At 40.2% G+C, this 21,100-nt stretch overlaps 1 protein-coding gene across 2 annotated transcripts in view; it reads left to right on the forward strand.

Annotated features, from left to right (window-relative positions):
* Window positions 1-21,100, forward strand: part of grik2 (glutamate receptor, ionotropic, kainate 2) — a 326,927-nt gene that overhangs the window by 237,295 nt on the left and 68,532 nt on the right. For both annotated transcript variants that reach the window (XM_085366080.1, XM_085366081.1), the window contains exons 11-12: window positions 3,321-3,544; window positions 13,494-13,612. In XM_085366080.1, the coding sequence (XP_085222206.1) occupies window positions 3,321-3,544; window positions 13,494-13,612 (343 nt within the window). The remainder of the gene's footprint in view (window positions 1-3,320; window positions 3,545-13,493; window positions 13,613-21,100) is intronic.

The following is a 21,100-nucleotide window of genomic DNA, read 5'->3' on the forward strand; positions in this document are numbered from 1 at the left end:
ACTCTGTATATTTTTATATATTTTATTTATTGTTTACTCTATTTAATTTGTAAAATATGTGTACACACACACACACACACACACACACACACACACACGTAGAAAATATTTAGTATACACATCCAGAAATGCATATACTATTATATACTGTACATATATTTATTAGTTTCAGATGTAGCCATTCTTTTATTTTGCTTGTTTACATTATTGTATTTTGCACAACTCTGTTGCTTGTGAAGCTCGCACACAAGAATTTCACTCACATGTGCTGTACCAATGTACCTGCACATGTGATGTGACAATAAAAGTGATTTGATTTGATTTGATTTGATTTGATTTGATTTGACTTGGCCCCCCTCTACATCAACGGGGAGTGTGTGGAGAGGGTCCACACTTTCCGGTTCCTTGGTGTCCTCATCTCTGCTGACATCTCCTGGACAGGAAACATCTCAGCGGTCATCAAGAAGAACCAACAGCAGCTGCACTTCCTGAGAGTCCTCAGGAAGTACAAGCTGAACTCCAACCTGCTGTTGACCTTCTACCGCTCGTCCATTGAGAGCCTGCTAACCTACTGCATCACGGTATGGTACGGCAGCTGCACCAAAGCAGATAGAGTGAGGCTTCAGAGTGTGGTCAAGACAGCACAAAAGATCATCGGCTGCCCTCTCCCGTCCCTGATGGACATTTATTCCTCCCGCTGCCTCAGCAGAGCAGCAAACATCATCAAGGACAGCTCCCACCCTGGCCAAGTTCAGCCTGCTTCCCTCAGGGAAGCGCCACAGGTGCATCAGCACAAAAACCCACAGACTCAAAAACAGTTTCTTCCCCAAAGCGATAACCACCCTGAACTCACACATGCACCGATAACACAGCCCCCCACTTCCCACTTCCTCTATGGGCCACCACTGTGCAATACCAATTCCATGTGCAATAACTCAACTGTATATACATAACACTATTTATTACATATTACTTACGTCTTGTATATTGTACATTTTATAACCACAAACACCCAGCACGCCCCTGCGGGCGGTTTATCCTTCAAGCTCGGGTCCTCTACCAGAGGCCTGGGAGCTTGAGGGTCCTGCGCAGTATCTTAGCTGTTCCCAGGACTGCGCTCTTCTGGACAGAGATCTCCGATGTTGTTCCCGGGATCTGCTGGAGCCACTCGCCTAGCTTGGGAGTCACCGCACCTAGTGCTCCGATTACCACGGGGACCACCGTCACCTTCACCCTCCACATCCTCTCGAGCTCTTCTCTGAGCCCTTGGTATTTCTCCAGCTTCTCGTGTTCCTTCTTCCTGATATTGCTGTCATTGGGAACCGCTACATCGATCACTACGGCCGTCTTCTTCTGTTTGTCTACCACCACTATGTCCGGTTGGTTAGCCACCACCATTTTGTCCGTCTGTATCTGGAAGTCCCACAGGATCTTAGCTCGGTCATTCTCCACCACCCTTGGGGGCATCTCCCATTTTGACCTCGGGACTTCCAGGTTATACTCGGCACAGATGTTCCTGTACACTATGCCGGCCACTTGGTTATGGCGTTCCATGTATGCCTCGCCTGCTAGCATCTTGCACCCTGCACATTATTACATCCATACAATATTGATTGTAAATAAGGTTAGCACGTTGTTAAAGCAGGCCATACAAAAGGCGTCATACGTTATATAATGTGCATATATATATATATATATATATGTGTGTGTGTGTGTGTGTGTGTGTTTTTCCCTATGTTAATACTGTCCATATGTACATAGCGCTGCAGAACTGTACCCCCCCCCCCCCCCCCCCCCCCAAGCATGTTTACACTGAGTAGGAGATGCTCTGTATCTCATTGTACAACTGTATAGTGACAATAAAGGCATTCTATTCTATTCTATTCTATTTATGTCTTTAAGACATTCCTGCAGTTTAACTCATTGGTGTGTGTTATCTGGCTTCATGGACAGATAGAGCTGGGTGTCATCAGCATAGCAGTGTAAATGTATGCTATGTCTTCTAATGATGCTGCCTAAGGGAAGCATGTATAATGTAAACAGAATTGGTCCTAGCACTGAACCCTGTGGAACTCCATAATTAACCTCAGTGTGTTTTTATTTGTTGTTACCTGGCCCTTACTAAGAGATTCAGATTTTTCAGAATTTATCTGATGTAGCGCTTGGCTCAATAATTATTACAAAATAATTATTGTGTCATTTGAACATCCATGTAGATGCTGAAAATGAGAGCATCAACATGTCACTTCATCTGTTATTAAACTCAGTTGGCTTCCCTCAAAATGTGAAAGAACCCACCAAAATGCACAGAAAGTGGAGGTTACCTCATTTGAGTCAGCCAGCCGAGTCAAAAGCACAGAAAAGACGACGAGGGAAACAATATCAGCATCCTCCAATTGTAAAACCATTCCTTGTCGTCTTAAAGTTGCCCCTCGAGAGGATCTTTTGTTCATTTTTCACTTAATACGTGATTATTTCAGTATTTACTGATATCTCACTAATGTTTAATAGTGAGCAGTTTTTCATTGACTTGCAGTGAAACTTCAGGTACACAGAAACCATGGGACCAAAATATTCTCTAGAACATAACAGAGCCTCCGGTTTTGCTGTTTTGTTTGATTTTGTTTGTTGTTGTTTTTTAATAGTGTGATTGGATTCACAGATGCATGTTATCATAGACTTCCATCTATCAGCAGTGAGCTCAGTCTATTTATCCTTAAGTGGCAACCTTCATAATACAAAAAGGATATATCTTTGAGGAATGAGCTACTTGACCTTGCTGTGGATGTTTAGAATTTAGAGTCACAATGCAGCCTGAGATTTATGAACTGTCAACACCAACATAGCTTTCACCTAAGATGTAGTGGTGTGATTTTCCTATTTCTGTAGCACATTTGCTGTCTAAGAATGGTTTCCAAACAATGTAATATATGTAAACTTTGGAAACAAGCATTAATATTTTGATTAAAAAAATAAATCAATAATGATATTTTTATAAGCTAACATGTTGCAGCATCTTAACCAAGTGTCCTCACATCCGCAGCGTCTTTATTTTGTCTACACTGACACAGGAGGAAGCAGACAGAGGAAATAACTGAATGTTTTGATTTAGTTTCCAGAAAGCAAAAAGTGAATTTAATTATGGAGGTGTTCTTGATGGGTGGAAAGATAAAGAGGGTTTTAAATTTCTAGCTAAGTGCCTCAAGACAGACTCTGTAGTGTGTAAAGACCCTGTTTGCTTAATTTGATTGCCTCTACGTTCCTCCCGTACCCATAACTTATAGCCTATTCCTCTTTCCTTTTATGTTTCCTATTGACAGAAAGCTGATCTTGCAGTGGCTCCACTCACCATCACATATGTGCGCGAGAAGGTTATCGACTTCTCCAAGCCCTTCATGACGCTGGGTATAAGTATACTGTACCGCAAGCCCAACGGGACCAACCCTGGGGTCTTCTCCTTCCTCAACCCCCTCTCGCCTGATATCTGGATGTATATTCTGCTGGCTTACTTGGGTGTCAGTTGTGTGCTGTTTGTCATAGCCAGGTAACATGTTACTAAAGTGATTCAAATGATTGTAGCTTCACACACAGTCACACACACAGTTAGCTACAACTGCTCAGTCTTGTCCCACTAACGAGATCATGTCTGTAATTACAGAATGGAGAGCATGCAGTCACTTAGAAGGAGTGCTCACACTAATCAGTGGTCAAAGTTTGGACTTGACATCATTGCTGTGTAACGTGTTTAATACAGTTTAACCAGCAAGGATCATATCGATGCTGGTACACGGGTACCACTGTTAGACATTTGTAACAAAATGTTTCCCCTCACACTGTCATTTAATGTGGCTGCTAGTCTATAAGTGGCCTGGATCTGCTCACACTGATGCCAGTACATAAGTTTCAAACACACACAGAACCACTTCAGAAAGGAAAGCTGTACGTTGATCAGCCTGTGTGCATGTGTCTGAGAGGGTGGCAAAGAGATTGTGCATTCATATATGTGCATATGTGTGATGTGTCGAGCTAGATGTGAAGGCTGCTGCCCTCTCCCACCTTTCCCTCACTCTCCCCAGTGTCTCGCAGATCATGTAGTATTTGCTTTTCTCTTAATTCCTTCACCTTGCTTCAAATGTGACAATTTCTTAGCTAGTTTTGTCTCATATTTTCCAGTTACAACCCATAACAGTTTCAGTCGAATCTGATGACAAGCTCATCTGTAGTTTCTCTGCTGCCTCTGCTCCATCGCTGAATATGTAAAAAGCAAGAACTAGTTTAATCTTTTCTAACCAGACAGAGATCCTAGGTGTTGTTCCTGAGATCCAGAGGAGCTGCTGGAGCCACTCACTCAGCTTGGGGGTCAATGAACCAACTGCTCCAATCACTTTTGCCTTCACCCTCCACATCTGCTGATGCTCTTTTCTCAGACCTTGGTACTTCTGGAGTTTCTTGTGCTCCTTTTTCCTGATGGTGCTCTCACTCGGTGCAGCTGCATGTATCACCACAGATGTGCTGGATTGTATCAGGGGCATCTCTGCACAGCCTCTTGCCTGGTGCAACACTTGGTAGACCCAAGCCTTTCTTGATCTTGTGCTTGTTCTGTGCTCATGGATGATCTTTGTTTCGGCCTTCTTCTTTCCACTTAGGGTACAGTGCCGAGGTACTGAATTTGGGGTGAAACCCTCTGTGCATGGTAAGGAGCTTCCTTGTCTTAGTGTCAGTGGCTTCTATCTCCTCTTTTGTCCATCTTATTATCCCAGGAGAATATCAGATAGCTGGCAGCCTGTAGGGGTTGATAGCCCAGATGTTGTTCTTCCCATTCAGCTGATTCCTCAGGCTTTCCTAGCAGCCTCTTCATGGAACTCATTTGCCTGTAGGATTCCTAGTTACTTGAAGCTGTCCTTGATATCTGCAATGTTACCTTCTGGTAGTGCAGTTCCCTCGGTTCTGACTACTTTCCTTCTCTTAGTTACCATCCGACTACATTTCTCCAAATGATATTCAGATTGTTCCATTCCGTAGTCGGTATCCGTAGCCACTCTTCTAAATTATCTCACTTCGGGGATTCAGGCCTATGCCGAACAGCTGTGGGGACAGAGCATCTCCAAAATACGACCTTGATGGTGACTTGTGCAGCTGGCTTGAAGTTGGCCTCCAGTGTTGTTATTGAACTTGCTGAACTATCAAACAGTTTTAGAACTTTTTGGATTGTTACAAATCCTGAAATCACATTTATGATACAGAATAATTTGTTAATTTGTGGATTTCTTTCGTAAAATAATCTTTTATAACTGAACACTTGAAAATTAAAATAAAATACAGTTCTGTACTGTGAAAGCCTGATGTGGACCCAGTGCAGGCTGCAGTCCTTTGGTCTCTTCTCCTTAGTGCTCTACTCGATGAATGTCTTAAAAATTGATTTTTTTGACTTGTGTTTTAAAGGAAGTTTATCTTTAACAATGCTGTGCAGCTCTACCTGATTTAGTAGCTGTAATTTAGACACACACGTAAGTAAGTAATAATGTCTGAGATACAAGCGACATATGATACTTATGCAGCAGGTAATTTAGATAATTTAGGACTACTTAACACAATAATACACACAGTGGGATCACAGACATATCGTTTTCAAATCCTTGTAATGTATTACTTAAATTCTTCTATTTTTGCATGACATAAACTGACAGTAGCTCAAATTTAAAGAAAGATTGGTCATGATATATTAAATTTGTGTTCCAACCCGATATCACGGCAAAGCGTGTATTAGACATGCTGGTGCACCATGCGGTCGTCAGCCTCTCTTATGCATGAAAAGGACACGCATGCTTAGGTTGCAGTAAGCTGTAGTACCAGCAGAGGGAGATATTTTATTTCAAGCCAACATGAAATAGTCATGGGAAATGTTTAAAGAGACTACTAACACATTTCTATCTAAATACACATCAGTGTCTTTACATGTAAATGTAGTGTGTATTTGTCTAAACAGATTCTTTCAAAGACTGAAGTTGGCCAGTGCTCTTTGAAGGTTCACCAGTTTGATCTGGTTGATTGTCCTCGTGGTTGCTATTTGGAGCCCGGTGAAGTAAAAAGAGAAAGGGAAGTTTGTGTTAACTGTAAAACTTTTGGGAGACACACCAGCCTTCTTGCACCTTGTTCCAGGACCCAACAGTTTTACCGTTAATAAACGTGTTTTCCAATGTTACTGGCGTTATGATCACACAAGAGAATATAAAGCAGCAACTGTCATCTAAGTTGGCTCAGAATATGCACCTATCTGTATTTATTATTACAGTAAGCATGTGCTTGGTAAGTGTATAAATGTCCCCCTCACTTTATTCCGTCTTTTCTCCTGTGTACACAACTGCATGCTGGGCTACAGCTGCATGGTTTGGCTGTAGACTGTAGGACGTTCGAGTCTTACAAAACTTTGTGAAATGGGAAATTGACAAGAAATAATATGTAGAGTGAACAGAAAATTTTGGGAATGTGTCCCAATTATGTGATTTAAAAAAATATGTGTTTATTGAACACTATTAATTATTATGTTAGTTCTTTTATTGTAATCGATCAGCCACAACAGCATAATTGGTGAAAGGTAAATTAAAGTTCACCATCCATTTATTCAAAAATGAATAAATAAACAAATTCATTTCTCTTGACAAAACTAACCTTACCCAGCTAATATAACACACAATGGCTACATTGTGTGTTATATTAGCTGGGCCATGCTACCCCGTGGGGGAAGCATGGCCAGGTTAAGCTGGATAAGCTGCCAAGCAAAACTCTCCCTCCCTGTGCATCTCTGCTGCATCCTTCCTTATGCACTACCCCAGTAAAGAAAAGAGCAGAGAAGTCATAAACAGCAACAGATATGATATATCATTAGTCAGATACAGCACAATAAGAGAAGCTGGGTTGGACCTACACTGTGTCAGCTGAGCAACCAGAGAGGGCTGGCACTGAGATCAGCTGATCTGCCAGCGTCCTAGTTGGGTTCAACTGTGGGGTGTGCCTGAGTTCATGGCATCCCCAATACATGTAGTTTTAATGTTGTGGTTGATTGGTGAATATTTTGAATGTCTTCTCACCCACTTTCTGCTTTCTGTAGTATATAGTCATTTACATGAGTTTTGCTTCCTTTATTTGTTTTAGATTATTTCTTAATGTGATTTGTGTCTTTACATCAATTCAAATGAGGTAAGGATACTTTTTGGCTGCACCCCTTTCAGCGGTTAGTTTTTCACATTTGATTTGCCAGAGTTTTGTGCTGGAAGCTGTTATTGACTCAGTTCCTACGGGGGTAACCATACAAATGAGGTAAATGTCATTTACTTTAGATTCTTACCACACAATTTGAGAAGACGTGTCTTTCCAAAAAGATCCAGTTGATCTAAGTAGCTCACAGACTCATTCAAATAGGGAATAGTGAAAAGGGAAAAACCTATTGGAATTATATCCATAATATTGCCCTTACTGATGTTTTTAATTGGTACTATAAAAGTTATATTTGGTACTATAAAAAAAACTGAAACAAACAGAAATGTACATGTCACCTTTGTGTAGCTCATTCAACTCTCTGCGTTAGCTGTGGATTTTGATTGGAAATGTAAATCGACTGGTGCTCGTGGACATTTATCTGTTAAATGATGAGATGACACACATTTCAGTCAACACTGTAAAACACAGGGTCTTAACAGGCAAAATATTACAAGCAAGACCCACAGCTGAGTTTCATTGCGAATATATATTTGTGTGTGTATGTGTGCACACTTATACATCAAAGCAAAGATCCGACTGTTACTTATACTTGTGGGGACCAACAGTTCCTTCCAGGCCCCACAAGTTTGGAGGCATCTCTGAGGCTCAAAATCTGGGTTTAGTGTCAGGTTATAATTAGTTTAGACTAAGGGTTCATGTTGATGGTTAGGGTAAGCAGCTAGGCAAAGCATCATGTCAACTGGATGTCCTCACTCAGATATAAAAAGCAAGTTGTGTGTGTGTGTGTGTGTGTGTGTGTGTGTGTGTGTGTGTGTGTGTGTGTGAGAGAGAGTGAGAGAGAGAGAGGAAGAGAGAGCCTACACATTACCAGTGTTGGGCAAGTTACTTTGAAAAAGTAATTAATTATAGTTACTAATTACTTCTTCAAAACAGTAACTGAGTTACAAGATTCTAAAAGTAATTAATTACTTGAAAAGTAACTATTGCGTTACTTAAACAAAAAGTTTAACCCTGGGGTCCAGGGTATAATCGGCCATTTTTGACCACTTCTGATGTTTCCTCTACATTTCACCTTTCACCTACATTTCCCTTGTCTTGTTTGGTTCATTCTTTTCAGCACAACCTCACGTGTCTGAATTTAGTCATGTTTTCATTTTGACAAACTGTATTAACACAACTGATCTAAAATCAGACAAAAAACATAAAATCAGAGTAGAAAGTTATATTTTTTACTGTAACAGCCACAAACATGTTTATTGAATCATATTTCATAACTTTAAATGTAAATATAAATTACAATTTTAAAATCATATTCACAAGTTTTACAACAAAATTACTTGCAGCCATTTATATTTTACCCTTTTTTTATAACCACTTCAAACTGTTTACAGAACCATCAGCTGTTCTTCAATAAGATGCCACACAAGTTATTTGTACCACTGCAAATATTTCTGTCCACTATAAAGGAAACATCACAGCCTGATACCTGCAGGTCTGACAGCAGCAGGTGTGTCACTCCTGTTTCTACCTGGAGACAGCAGTCGCCTCATTGTTCTGACACACGACACAGAACTATCCACAACACTACACACTAACTACACAAGACAGCACACTAACTACACAAGACAGCACACTAACTACACACTGCAAACACGCTAAACGTCACAAATCTCTCTCTCTCTCTCTCTCTCTCTCTCTCTCTCTCTCTCTCTTGCCATCACTCCTAAATCTTCCCCCTCTTCCTAAACAACCAAATGTCATCATTTTTGATTGGTTGATGTGGTGCATTTTTCCACCAGAAAAGCAGCTGTTTTTAAATATATATATATATTTATTTTTTAATTTTTTGCTCATAAGCAGAGAGGTCTCGCTGCGCTGTCCTCAGACAGTAAACGTGACGAAACTATTGAGGAAAAAACGCCGTATAAATTGTTTATCATGACTCTGGTTTTACTGGCCCATCAACACAGTTTATAAACTGGCACCTTGTTGCTTTGTCTTCAAGTGGTCATGTGATTGGCTGACCACGACTACTTTATTCTTCCTCAGTCAAACAGCAGCACTCATGCCATTGTTTTCCCCCCTTAGCTCCAGGTGTTGTGCCAAAAAGTGTTCGTCTGTCCGCGGGAGCGCAGCTGCTTAAAGCTGTAGCGCCCAGATTACTTACAGCTACTTCCTGCAGCTGATATACGATGCGGTAAACTGAACACAGCTTCAACCATCTGTTTGTTGAAACAATAGTAACGCGACCGCATTTTCTTGTTAGTAACAGTAATGGCATTGTAACGATAGGAATAGTAATTAGTTAGATTACTGGTTACTGAAAAAAGTAACGCCGTTGCTTGTAACGCTGTTATTCCCATCACTGCACATTACATATTTAATGTTGTATGCTTGTGTTTTATTCTGTGTATCACTGTTGGTCCAGTGGCTGAAGTATGAGTGCTACACTGCCAAACAGACAGTAATAGGACTGAAATTACAGTGGTAGAAGCAGAGCAGCTTTCTTTTCCAGCTGTAGGCTTAATTTACATGAATGCACAGCTGAACTATGACTGTGTTGTTCTGACACCTGCCCTGTTTCCTCCTGTTACATGTGTCAGTGTAACGGTACGTTATCCCCTGTATGTTTGTCTTAATGACAGAAAAAGCCTTTCCACTGCTTCTGGTGCAGGTGATAAAACATATAGTACATCTCTTCCAAATCCCATCTGTTAGCCATTTGTTACATTTTGGAGAACAAAGTTGCCACATCCTCAGCATCCTGACCAAAATGTTTCCGCAGAACAATTACAAACAGAGACATAAAATCATGCGTCCATAATCTGTCCGTATTTTGCAGTATGTCTCTCATCTAAACTCTGTAACTATGACTCATGATTTGACTTCTAATTCTTGTCTGTATTTTCAAAAGTACAATATTTCTGCCTGTCATATCAAAGCATAATTGACTTTAGTCTTTTCATGATAACATTTATGGTAATATGTGCTCATATTAAAGTCACTCCTCAGCATCCCACAGTCCTATATGGATATTAGATTTAAATTAAAGTGACTAATAAGAAAAGTGAATTTTACCAGTCTTAAACTCTTAACATCCACCATGTAACCAACAGCATTCAGTATTCTGGTTTGCAGTCGAGCCTTCTTTTGTAAGTGTTCGTATCTGATTCATTCCTGATTTGTGAAAATGAAATAAAGTGAGGTGAACCAACAAACAGCACAGAATGTTAAACTAACAAAATAATTAGAAACCCAAAATACAGATGACTCACTTAGTATATAATTGTTCCTTTTGTGGTGAAGTACCCTCTAAGGCAGGGGTGTCGAACTCCAGGCCTCGAGGGCCGGTGTCCTGCAGGTTTTAGATCTCACCCTGGGTCATCACATCTGAATCAGATGATTAGTTCATTCCCAGGCCTCTGGAGAACTTCAAGACATGTTGAGGAGGTGATTTAGCCATTTAAATCAGCTGTGTTGGATCAAGGACACATCTAAAACCTGCAGGACACCGGCCCTCGAGGCCTGGAGTTCGACACCTGTGCTCTAATGCAAGGGCAAAGACTCTGATCTGACCCACAGGATGGATCTTGGAAATTGTAAAGGACGCACACACACACACACACACACACACACACACACACACACACACACACACACACACACACATTTAGCGAGTTTAGTTTCTAAAGTATATTTTCTGTGATTTCCAAGGCAAAAGACAAAGGCTCAGATTTGCAACAAAACATCTCAATGATTCTCAGAATTGTTAGAAGAAATATTCTGGGACAAACAGGACAAAAGTGGAACTTTTTGGAGGGGTTGAATCATGTTACATCTGCCATGAAGCTAACATTAAACTGAACATGATACTGAAGGTTAGATGTGAAGAGACCTGGATGACTAGCCATAATTTGCCTATGACTTAATGACCTTAAAATCAAGCTCACTTGAGTTATGCAGCAGGACAATGACTGCAATGATGGGAACGACTCATTGCCAGTTATCGCAAATGCTTGATTGCAGTTCTTGCTGGCAAGGGAGGCACAACCAATTACAAGATTTATGAGGCAATTCGTTTATCACATGGAGCCAGGTAGACTTGAATAGCTTTTTTTCTCTTAGTAAATGAAATCATTTATTAAAACGTGTATTTCGTATTTACTCTTATTATCTTTGGCTAATGTTAAAATTTCTGTAATGATACGAAACATGGAAGTGTGAAAAGGAGGCACATATTTTTCCATAGCACTGTATCGAGAGTTTTTCTTTGCTGTCGGCCAATTTAGAATGAGTAATACCTTAGCTTGTGTCTCTGTTTAAGGACAAATCCAGAGCACATGGAAAAATCCCTCATGACACAGACACAACAGTAAGACTGAAACTAAGGATTGTAGGGCAATAACAAGAGAGTTACATGATGGGTCAAATACTTTTAACCCACATAAATACTTTTCATTTTCATGGCGACTTACATAAATGATGAACTCTCAGTAACACCTGACATTAGTATGATCATACATTATCATTGGCATTTGTTGCAGAAAGAGCCTGATGATTACAGAAAGCAGAACATTGTTTCTGTGCCACTGATGAGCTCTCCTGTTTTGCTTCATGCTTCTGTGCTACCCTTGCTCAAAGAATAGATGACCTGAGATAATGTTAGGAAAATATAATCAGATCGAAGTGACAGCAAACCGTCTCTATAGTGAGGGACAAGTTAAGCTATGTAGCAGCAGCCTAACATGTCATTCACATAATAATGACAACTTTGCTTAACCATGCTCATTGTGAACTGTACCTGGCTGTTTGCAACATGACTGGAACAAATTCACTGAGAAACAGGCACAAGAGATTGGGTCACATTGTTGCATCCTCCAAGGTTGCAGTTTAGCTGAACTCAATTTGAATTGAAATTTTACAAGCCGGCAAATCTGGGGATCATAAGCTGAACAGCTGCTTTAATGCCGAGGATTGTTTTAAACCAAAAATCAGGGGCACATTCACAGATCCATACACAACACACATATGAAATCCAATACACAATATCCCTTCTAACTGTTATAGGATTGAAAAGGAACACTGCCACTAACCATAATATAATAGCAACAGAGATTGGTCAGTGTCAGTGTACGGTTATAATGCTGTCATCCAGCCAGTCTCTTCAGCGTATCCTTGTCATGGTTGCAGGGGGGCTGAAGCCTATCCCAGCTACCACAGGATGAGAGGCAGGGTGCACCCTGGACTAACACATAGACACAGACAACAATTCACACTCTTAGTCACACCTCCACCAATGTTGTTATTAACTCTGCATTATTAACTAATGCTGATAAAATGCTGTCATTTTATCAATAAAGCAACACGTCTTCATAACAGTCTTGTATTTACCCCAGAGGATAATGGATTACAACCGTGACACACTGCAGAAGTTTTATCTACTTTATTGATCATTATTAGATGTCATTAGAATCAGTAGCATCCACTCCAGAGTTTTTTGAAAAGTAAAACGTCTTGCACGGAACAAAACCTACATTATGCTTTTCCATTTAATTGTTCAAATGACTGTGTGTCGGGCTGAGTCGAGATAGAGGGCTGGTTCCCCCTTTTACTTCAACACAAACCAAATCAGGTCAGGACGCTTAACCGTAGACCAATCAACCTTTACTAATCTAATGTCACTTTTATTTAACATGAATAAACGAGAACTGTCTTTGCTTGAAGAGTGCTTTGAATGAGAGGGATCACCAGGGCTGGCGTGGGCATGATGGGAATGAACCATTTGATCTGCTGAATATTAATGCTCCTTCAAGATTATAAGGATTATTAGTTCTTTTCTCGGCTGGCGATGGAGTTATTTTCAGAACCCATCGATTAAATTACAGCGGGAACTGCCTTTGATATGAGCACATCCACATGACGAGGCACTTTGGATTATCAGTGCTGCTCAAACCCACTCCCCAACCATTCTATGGTAATAAAATTGAAAAACACACAAAGGGAATTCAGATGAGAATTTTTAGGCTGCATCTTGATAACTGAGCTTTTCATTAAGGAATCAAATTAACAGCAACATGATCTCAAGCATGCTGGCATAGCAATGCTTATTGATTTGGGAAGTGTCTCTGAACATTAACTAACCTTTGTGTTCTTTCCTTTGTCTCCCCAGGTAGGAAGACCATTCTTGGTCTCTTTCAGTGTATACTCTTGTGTCTTTATGCAGCTGCAGTAAAAATATGTGTGTGTGTGTGTATGTTCTCTGTTAATTGTCACAGGTTTAGTCCCTACGAGTGGTATAACCCCCACCCTTGCAACCCTGACTCGGATGTAGTGGAAAACAATTTCACCCTGCTTAATAGTTTCTGGTTCGGAGTTGGAGCTCTCATGCAGCAAGGTAGACGCCTCTGCCTCCCCCCTTTTTCTAGCACAAGTCCCACTTTTTTGCTGGGGGTCAACCTTGCTCTTTGACCAGGCCCATGACCATGCATGGGGGCCTCTGTGCATGTAGCTAGATGCTTTACGTGTAGTCCAGCAGGATGGTTTGAGAAGACTTTGAGCAATGTGATTAGCATATGACAGTGGTGCTCCTGCATGCTTTCCTTCTCCCTCCTCACATTCCTGACCTATTAGCAGCCATCACAACAGGTAGGTATCCCCACCCAAAACATGTGAGATGGATCAGATGTATGACTTTCTGTGAGAATGTAAACTTTTCTGTGTTTGTTTTTTTCCTTCTGCCAAATCTTCTCAACTAATCAGCACCCTTAGATTGAGAAAATTAACAGAAATGGAAATAGAAACACTTTATGATAGCACTTTCTATCACAGCTCAGTAATAACATGGTAACAGTAGAGTAACAACGAAAGTATAACTAACCACATCTAGTTCTCTATCCATATTTGCAATAATAACGGTGAGCTTATTTCATGACGATCTTACTTTTATGCAATCTTAGTTTTTAGAACTACTCTAAGTATTATCTGGTAAGCTAACGTTAGCTACTAACCTGCTGTTAGCTGCTTTGTTCGTGGTGTAAGTTGACAGTATGTGATGAAATAAGTACAACAGACATGGTCCTAAATATAAGTTAAGGAATTAAAAAAGGGTTTTATTTACCTTGCAGTCCGACAGCAGCAGTCTGCCACCTACTGGCAGCCAGCTCTTTGCAGGCTGTTCTATTTATGCTTATTACACACAACCTACCACAGGTGTTTCCAGGTAATACTCACTCAATTTTCAAGTTTGTCTTAATAGGTTATTAATATATTATTGGGATTTGATGTTATATTAGTTATTAATTTATTATTAAATAACAAAGGACAGTTTTGCATTTTGCAGCTCTGTTTCTTTCTTATTTCACAGAAACTACTGCAGGTAACTGAATGTAATAAAATTACCACATTATTACGCTCTTGTTTCTGCATTATTACCCTGCTATTATCACTTTATTACCGAGCTGTAGTTCCACATTATTAACCCCAGATTTGTTATCCAATTACATATATTTAAGTGTAACAGTACTCAGCTGTAACCACTGTTGCAAAAATGATATTACTTGGATATTAAGTGGTTATTACTTCAGTAGTTGCATACTAATAACTTAGAAAATACTACATTGTTACGCTCTTGTTTCCCATTGTTACTCTACTATTACTGCATTATTACTGAGCTGTAATAGAAAGTGCTACCAACTTGATATACACTTTTTTTTTTTGCGACCAATATCTTATATATTTAATAACACAATAAGAGATATGCTGTATGTCATATCATAAACATTTGCGTGCAAAGCCTTGAAAGCATGGTATATACTGTATGTATGACTTGCAACCAAACACTGGAATGGAGCACACAGGGAAGTAGCTGCAAGATCCCAGATTGTGTTAAAGGATCAGTTTATGCAAATGACAAGAAGGAAAATAAGAAAGCTTGCCTTTAATGGCATCTAGCTGTGCAGGTGGTTCCACGCTGCCACACTGGACTGTATATAAAAGTTAGATGTAGCTACTGCGTCAGAAAAGTGAATCCAGTAGCGGAGTGGCTCAGAGTGCTATACCATTAAGGGTTGGTGCTAACTCACATTTACAAAGTGTTCACTTTCATGAAATACTAAAATCAGTACAATGTTTTTCGCAAGTCATTATGGCTTAAACTATTTCCCATCTCATCAGTGTGCTTTGGTCTTCCTGCAAATTATGTATACGTTAGGCCTCAAAGAGAGATAATGTTTTCCAATCAGGTTAAGTAGCAGTTCACGTCTGGCTCCAAAAACACCACAGATGATAGTGGCCAAGTTCGGTTGTTGTACTCACAGAACTAAAAGAATGAAACTTCTGACTATAGTAACAGTAATCAATTTGAACTTTTTCTTGATTATATAACACACACAGTATAGAGAGAGCATTTATCTGCACAACCAACACACTAGGAAGTCGTTATTGTGCTGCAACAGGCTCCATCAGACTTTTTCAAGGCCTTCCCAGTGAAACTTCAGCAGGGTGAACTAAAATAGAGAGAATAATATAAATCACAATACCCATCGAAGTACTTTAGCTCACATGATGAAAACTGAACAGCTCTAACAGGAAAATTACAGTGCATTTTTTTTATCCAGCACCAAATCACAACATCAGTCAGCTCGAGGGGCCAGAAAGTAGTCACAACATTTACTTGTTACACACCTGTTGCAGCTTTATTCCTCTAACTAATCTAAACTAATGGATTACACTTATTTTTCACCTCAGAATTATTTTTTACACCCCTAATCACAAAGTGAAAAAATGGTTGCGTATAACTCTTGTGAAATTATAAAAAGGTGAGAAAACTATTTTACTGAGGCTTGGCAGCTCTGGCATACAGGTGTGATTGTGTAGAGCTGCAGAAATGTTTGTCCTTCTGGAAGGTCCTCATCTTTCCACAGAGCAACGCTGGAGCTCTGTCACAGTGACCATCACATTCTTGGTCACCTTAATCACTCAGATTGTCCAGATGGACAGCTCTAGGAACTTATTCCATTTACAGATAATGGAGGCCACTCTGCTCATTGGGACAGTCATGCTGCAGTAATCGTTCTATACGCTTCCCTAGATCTGTGCCTCTAAGTAACCGTGTCTGAGAGGTCTACAGGCAGTTCCTTGGACTTCATGGCTCACTTTGTGCTCTGACGTACATAGTTGTAGAAACATCCGACAGATGATCACTGGAAACAGAATGCAGCTGAGCCCAATGTTCAGTGTCACGCAAAAGGTGTGAAAAGTTTTATACATGTTACATTTTTGTTTTCAAGAAAACTTTGTTTCACTTTGTCATCAAGGAGTTTTGTGATTAGAATTCTGAGGTGAATAATTAATTTAATCAACTTTGGAAAATTTAACATGAAACTAATATGGATCAGGTGAAGCACTGTGAATACTTTTCAGATGAACTATACAGGTCTCAGAACATGGACAATGCAAAACTCTGCATTACTCAGTCACTCCAGAATGTAATGGCTTGGCATTTATATAGCATATGTTTCTCTTAGCTAGTGGGATGCTCTGACTTACTTATAGACCATGCTTACTAATATCTCCAGATTAGCTTGTAACACAGATCCATAAGTATTCCAGTTACTTTGAATAAGTAAATAAAATTATAGATTTTTTCATATCTTTACCCCAACAAAGCAAATGAAAACATCTGATAAGCATTCAGCATATGTTTGTAGCATCTGAAAAAGAGTTCAGTAAATGTCATGCATTGTAGCTTGAATTGTAGTTTAGTGTTCACTAAAAAGTCAGCAGAATAGATGATGGAGAGACATCATGTTGAGAAGATGTGGAGCCAGAAGACTGTGGGACTAGTCTCGACAAACACACAGTAGCTACATAACAGTATGCTGGTCTGCACTGTGGAGAGGCTCCCCTGCCGGGCGGCTTGCCTAACCCCCCAGAAAACTGTGGGACGTGCTGTTTGGTCATGACGTTACCTTGGGTACATGACAGTCAGCCCCAACCAGGCTCTGTTTGGTCTACGCTCGCCTCTCTGAAGGTCGCCCACTGTTTTCTGTTCTGGTGCAAAAGTATAAAAAGTCCAAACCTGGTAATACCTGCATCTGATTGTTGGTCATGGGTCCCACACAGAACAAACATTGTATTGTTACCAGCACTGATGAATGTGTGTTTGTTCTCATTCATGTTGAGTTGTGGTTTTAAAAATGGACAAAATGGGTGGCTGTTGGCCCTACTGGGCGACTTTATTGCCATGGTTGAATATACCTAATAATATACTGCTTTCAAATCACAAATCACTTTTCATACCATTTTAACCTTTAACTAAAGATTTAATGCCAATATAACAATATTTTAGGAACATTTTACAATTACTGTATTTTCGCAGGAATTACATTTCTTTATTCAGAACATATTTGTTTTATATTTCTTGTATTCCCGCTAATGTCGCTCCTTCTAATAGATAGGGAGGATTTATCACATTATTTATTAACTCCATAAAAATGTGTATTAACATATTTCCTGCACGTTACAGACAGTAGTGGTTTTAAATTCTACCAAACCAGTGAGTGCACATGAAAGTGTCCAACTAACACTCTCGTTAAAGATAAAAAAAAACCCTCCTGATAATGTAAAATGGTAAATGGCCTGTATTTGTATAGCGCTTTACTTAGTCCCTATGGACGCCAAAGCGCTTTACATTACATTCAGTCATCCACACATTCACACACACATTCCCACACTGGTGATGGCAGCTACACTGTAGCCACAGCTGCCCTGGGGCGCACTGACAGAGGCGAGGCTGCTGGACACTGGCGCCACCACCAGTAGGCAACGGGTGAAGCGTCTTGCAGAAAGGACTCAACGACCGAGACTGTCAGAGCTGGGGCGCGAACAGGCAACCTTCCGATTACAAGATGAACTGCCAACTCTTGAGCCACGATCGGATGTGATAATTAAGCATTTAACCAATACAATCCTGTCTCTCTCCTTATGTCCAAATACTTTTTCTAGCTTTGTGTTACATCATACCACTACATATTTTGAGAGAATGTATGTTTCCATGCAATGTCATTAGTTGTGAAGGCACTGGACTATGAAAGAACGTTGGTAGGCATGAACCACCTTGTGCACACTCCATTGCAAAATCCATAAAACCAGGTTTAAGCTGCAGCTGGCTGCCATGTCTTTCACTGCATACTCCCTCCCTACTAGACAGCTCACTCAGGGACTATGAGAAAGAAAGACAGCTTGATGAGAAGTTAGTATTAGGATCAAGGATCTCACAGAGGGAGTGGCACACAGAGTTCTCTCTGACTCTAAGAACTTTCTCTCTGAGTGAATGCGAAAAATCCCAGATTTGCTTAAGCCATTTAAATAAAATAGTCCTGCTATAACTCAGACCCACCTTTCTCATATGGGCAACAAACCTCCCTCACTCCCACTCTACCCCCACGTATACATTCATCCTCTGCATACATTCTGGATAATACTTAATGAAAAAAAGACCCTAGCATTACTTTAAGTGTCTTGATGCATGTTCAATCATCCAGGAAAGTAATTCTCCAAAAGTTGATTCTGTTCATCTGGACGTAGTGTTTTGTGGGAGAAACGTTTTGTCTCTCATCCAGGTGACGTCTTCAGTCTCAGCTGACTGCAGGTTTCCCCAATATTATAAACAGTACATTTACATAATGACTGAAACCAGCCCACTGAAGGAACAATGGGCTGGGAGGTCAGTTCCTTAATCTTAATTATGCAAATTCTCATGAACATTGATCAACAGCCACTGATCATTGACCACTGATCAATGGCCATGAGTACCATTCACAGAGAGTTGGGGAATGGCTGCAATCACAGCATTGTAAGATGGCCGGTTTGAGGGCGGAGTCAAGGAGGCCATTTACGTGAAAAGGGAAAGACCATCTCTGAATGGAGGAGGGGCCTAAGGGTACATCTGTCACCATCTTACATTGACTCCGCCCTCAAACCGGCCATCTTACAATGCTGTGATTGCAGCCATTCCCCAACTCTCTGTGAATGGTACTCATGGCCATTGATCAGTGGTCATTGATCAGTGGCTGTTGATCAATGTTCATGAGAATTTGCATAATTAAGATTAAGGAACTGACCTCCCAGCCCATTGTTCCTTCAGTGGGCTGGTTTCAGTCATTATGCAAATGTCCTGTTTATAAGATTGAGACCTGCAGTCAGATGAGACTGAAGACGTCACCTGGATCAGTGACGAAACGTTTCTCCCAGAAAGCGCTACATCCAGATGAACAGAATCAACTTTTGGAGAATTACTTTAAGTGGTGTATAAAGTGTGTTATAGTGTCAGAAGTGCAGAAGTGGCTTAGGAGAAGAAGAAGAAAGAAAATAAACCAGAAACGTACTAGGGTCGAGTCAGTGCAAACTTTACAGCAGATAAGCTGAGCATCAGCTATACTTTGTAGAAATGGCCACAATCAGTGGAATCACAATAAATCTACTGAGATTTTTATTCAGTTCAGTTTTATATATATTGCACCAAATCACAACAGCAGTTCCCTGAAGGCATAGTTTTTATGCAGAGTTTATCTTTTGGAAAAGCTGACATGTAATTTCACTTTGGTAATTAGTTGCAAATCTGAAAGGTCGATGAATTAAGAGAGCATTCAGTGTCTGTAAATCTCTGTTACATGCACACTCTGAAATCAAAATACTTTTTTGGACCTTTTTTACCTTTATTCGTTTACGGTACTGCCATTGCACTCTTCACAGGGCACAAGTCTTTGTACCTTATCAAGAACCTTCTTGAACCTTTTGTTAGAATATTGCACCACAGTGTTGCATCTATCCATTTTGTAGCACTGTGCATGTCATGGGAGCAGCAGCCATTTTTATGTTCACTGCACAGCCCTTTTACACGGCAGCGTGAGCCAAAAATGACGTTGCATTTGCTACCGTTTTCCACCTTTTTGTTGTCACTTCATGCACGTTGTATTTTTGTAACCTTTGTGTGTTGTGCCACTGTCACTGCAGCCAGGTCAAAAAGACAGGTGTACAATTGTATGCATGTATTTTTTTAATGACATATCAGTACAGAAGTTCAGAGATTTACAGATTATACAGAGGGAGATCCCCAAAAGCTGATTCTGTTCATCTGGATGTAGCGTTTTCAGTGAGATGAAACGTTTCTCCCGATGACAACACTACGTCCAGATGACCAGAATCAACTTCTGTGGATTTACTTATCTGGATGATTGAGCATGCATCAAGACGATACAGAGGGAGATGTTGCAACCATGTGATAACATGAGACTTATCGTATCGTATGAATCCATCGTTGGCCTATCATCACCTTTCACTCGGGAAATGCTGCTTCTCCCTTTCTCCAGCCACCACCTTCAGGTCTTCTATGAGTTAACAGTGTTATCCTCTGCAACTCCGTCAGTATATAAGACAGAATGTATTCAGAATGTTTTTAAATAGCTTAAAAAAATAAGGAATCAGTAAATTGTTGACATTTAAGAGCCAAAATAACATTTTATTATTCATTATTTGTACTGTTTTGGAACATTTGGAATATTCACCTCTTTGACACATCTTGTGGTCCAATCCAATTTTATGAAATCCTGTTATAGCAATGCTCTGTCAGAGATGGGTAGCATGAGTAAAGACTTTTGGTTTGTCTAAGGCATTAATTACTACTACTACTGCAATTAAGAATTTATTAATTTGATTGTTTTAACTAGGTTAGTTCCAAAGTTAAAGAGAACACATAAGGGAAATATTCAACCATGTGGCTGCCCACTCTGTCCAATCTTTGTGTTTGTGTCTGAGTGTGTGATCCAGGCAGCAGATGCAGAGACCTGGCCCAGTCTGGGTGTTGCCCACTCACAAACCTAAT

Source organism: Diplotaxodon limnothrissa, linkage group LG11 (assembly GCF_057381915.1).
Source record: "Diplotaxodon limnothrissa isolate DT_005_m linkage group LG11, D_limnothrissa_male_GT1.1, whole genome shotgun sequence".
NCBI lineage: Eukaryota > Metazoa > Chordata > Actinopteri > Cichliformes > Cichlidae > Diplotaxodon > Diplotaxodon limnothrissa.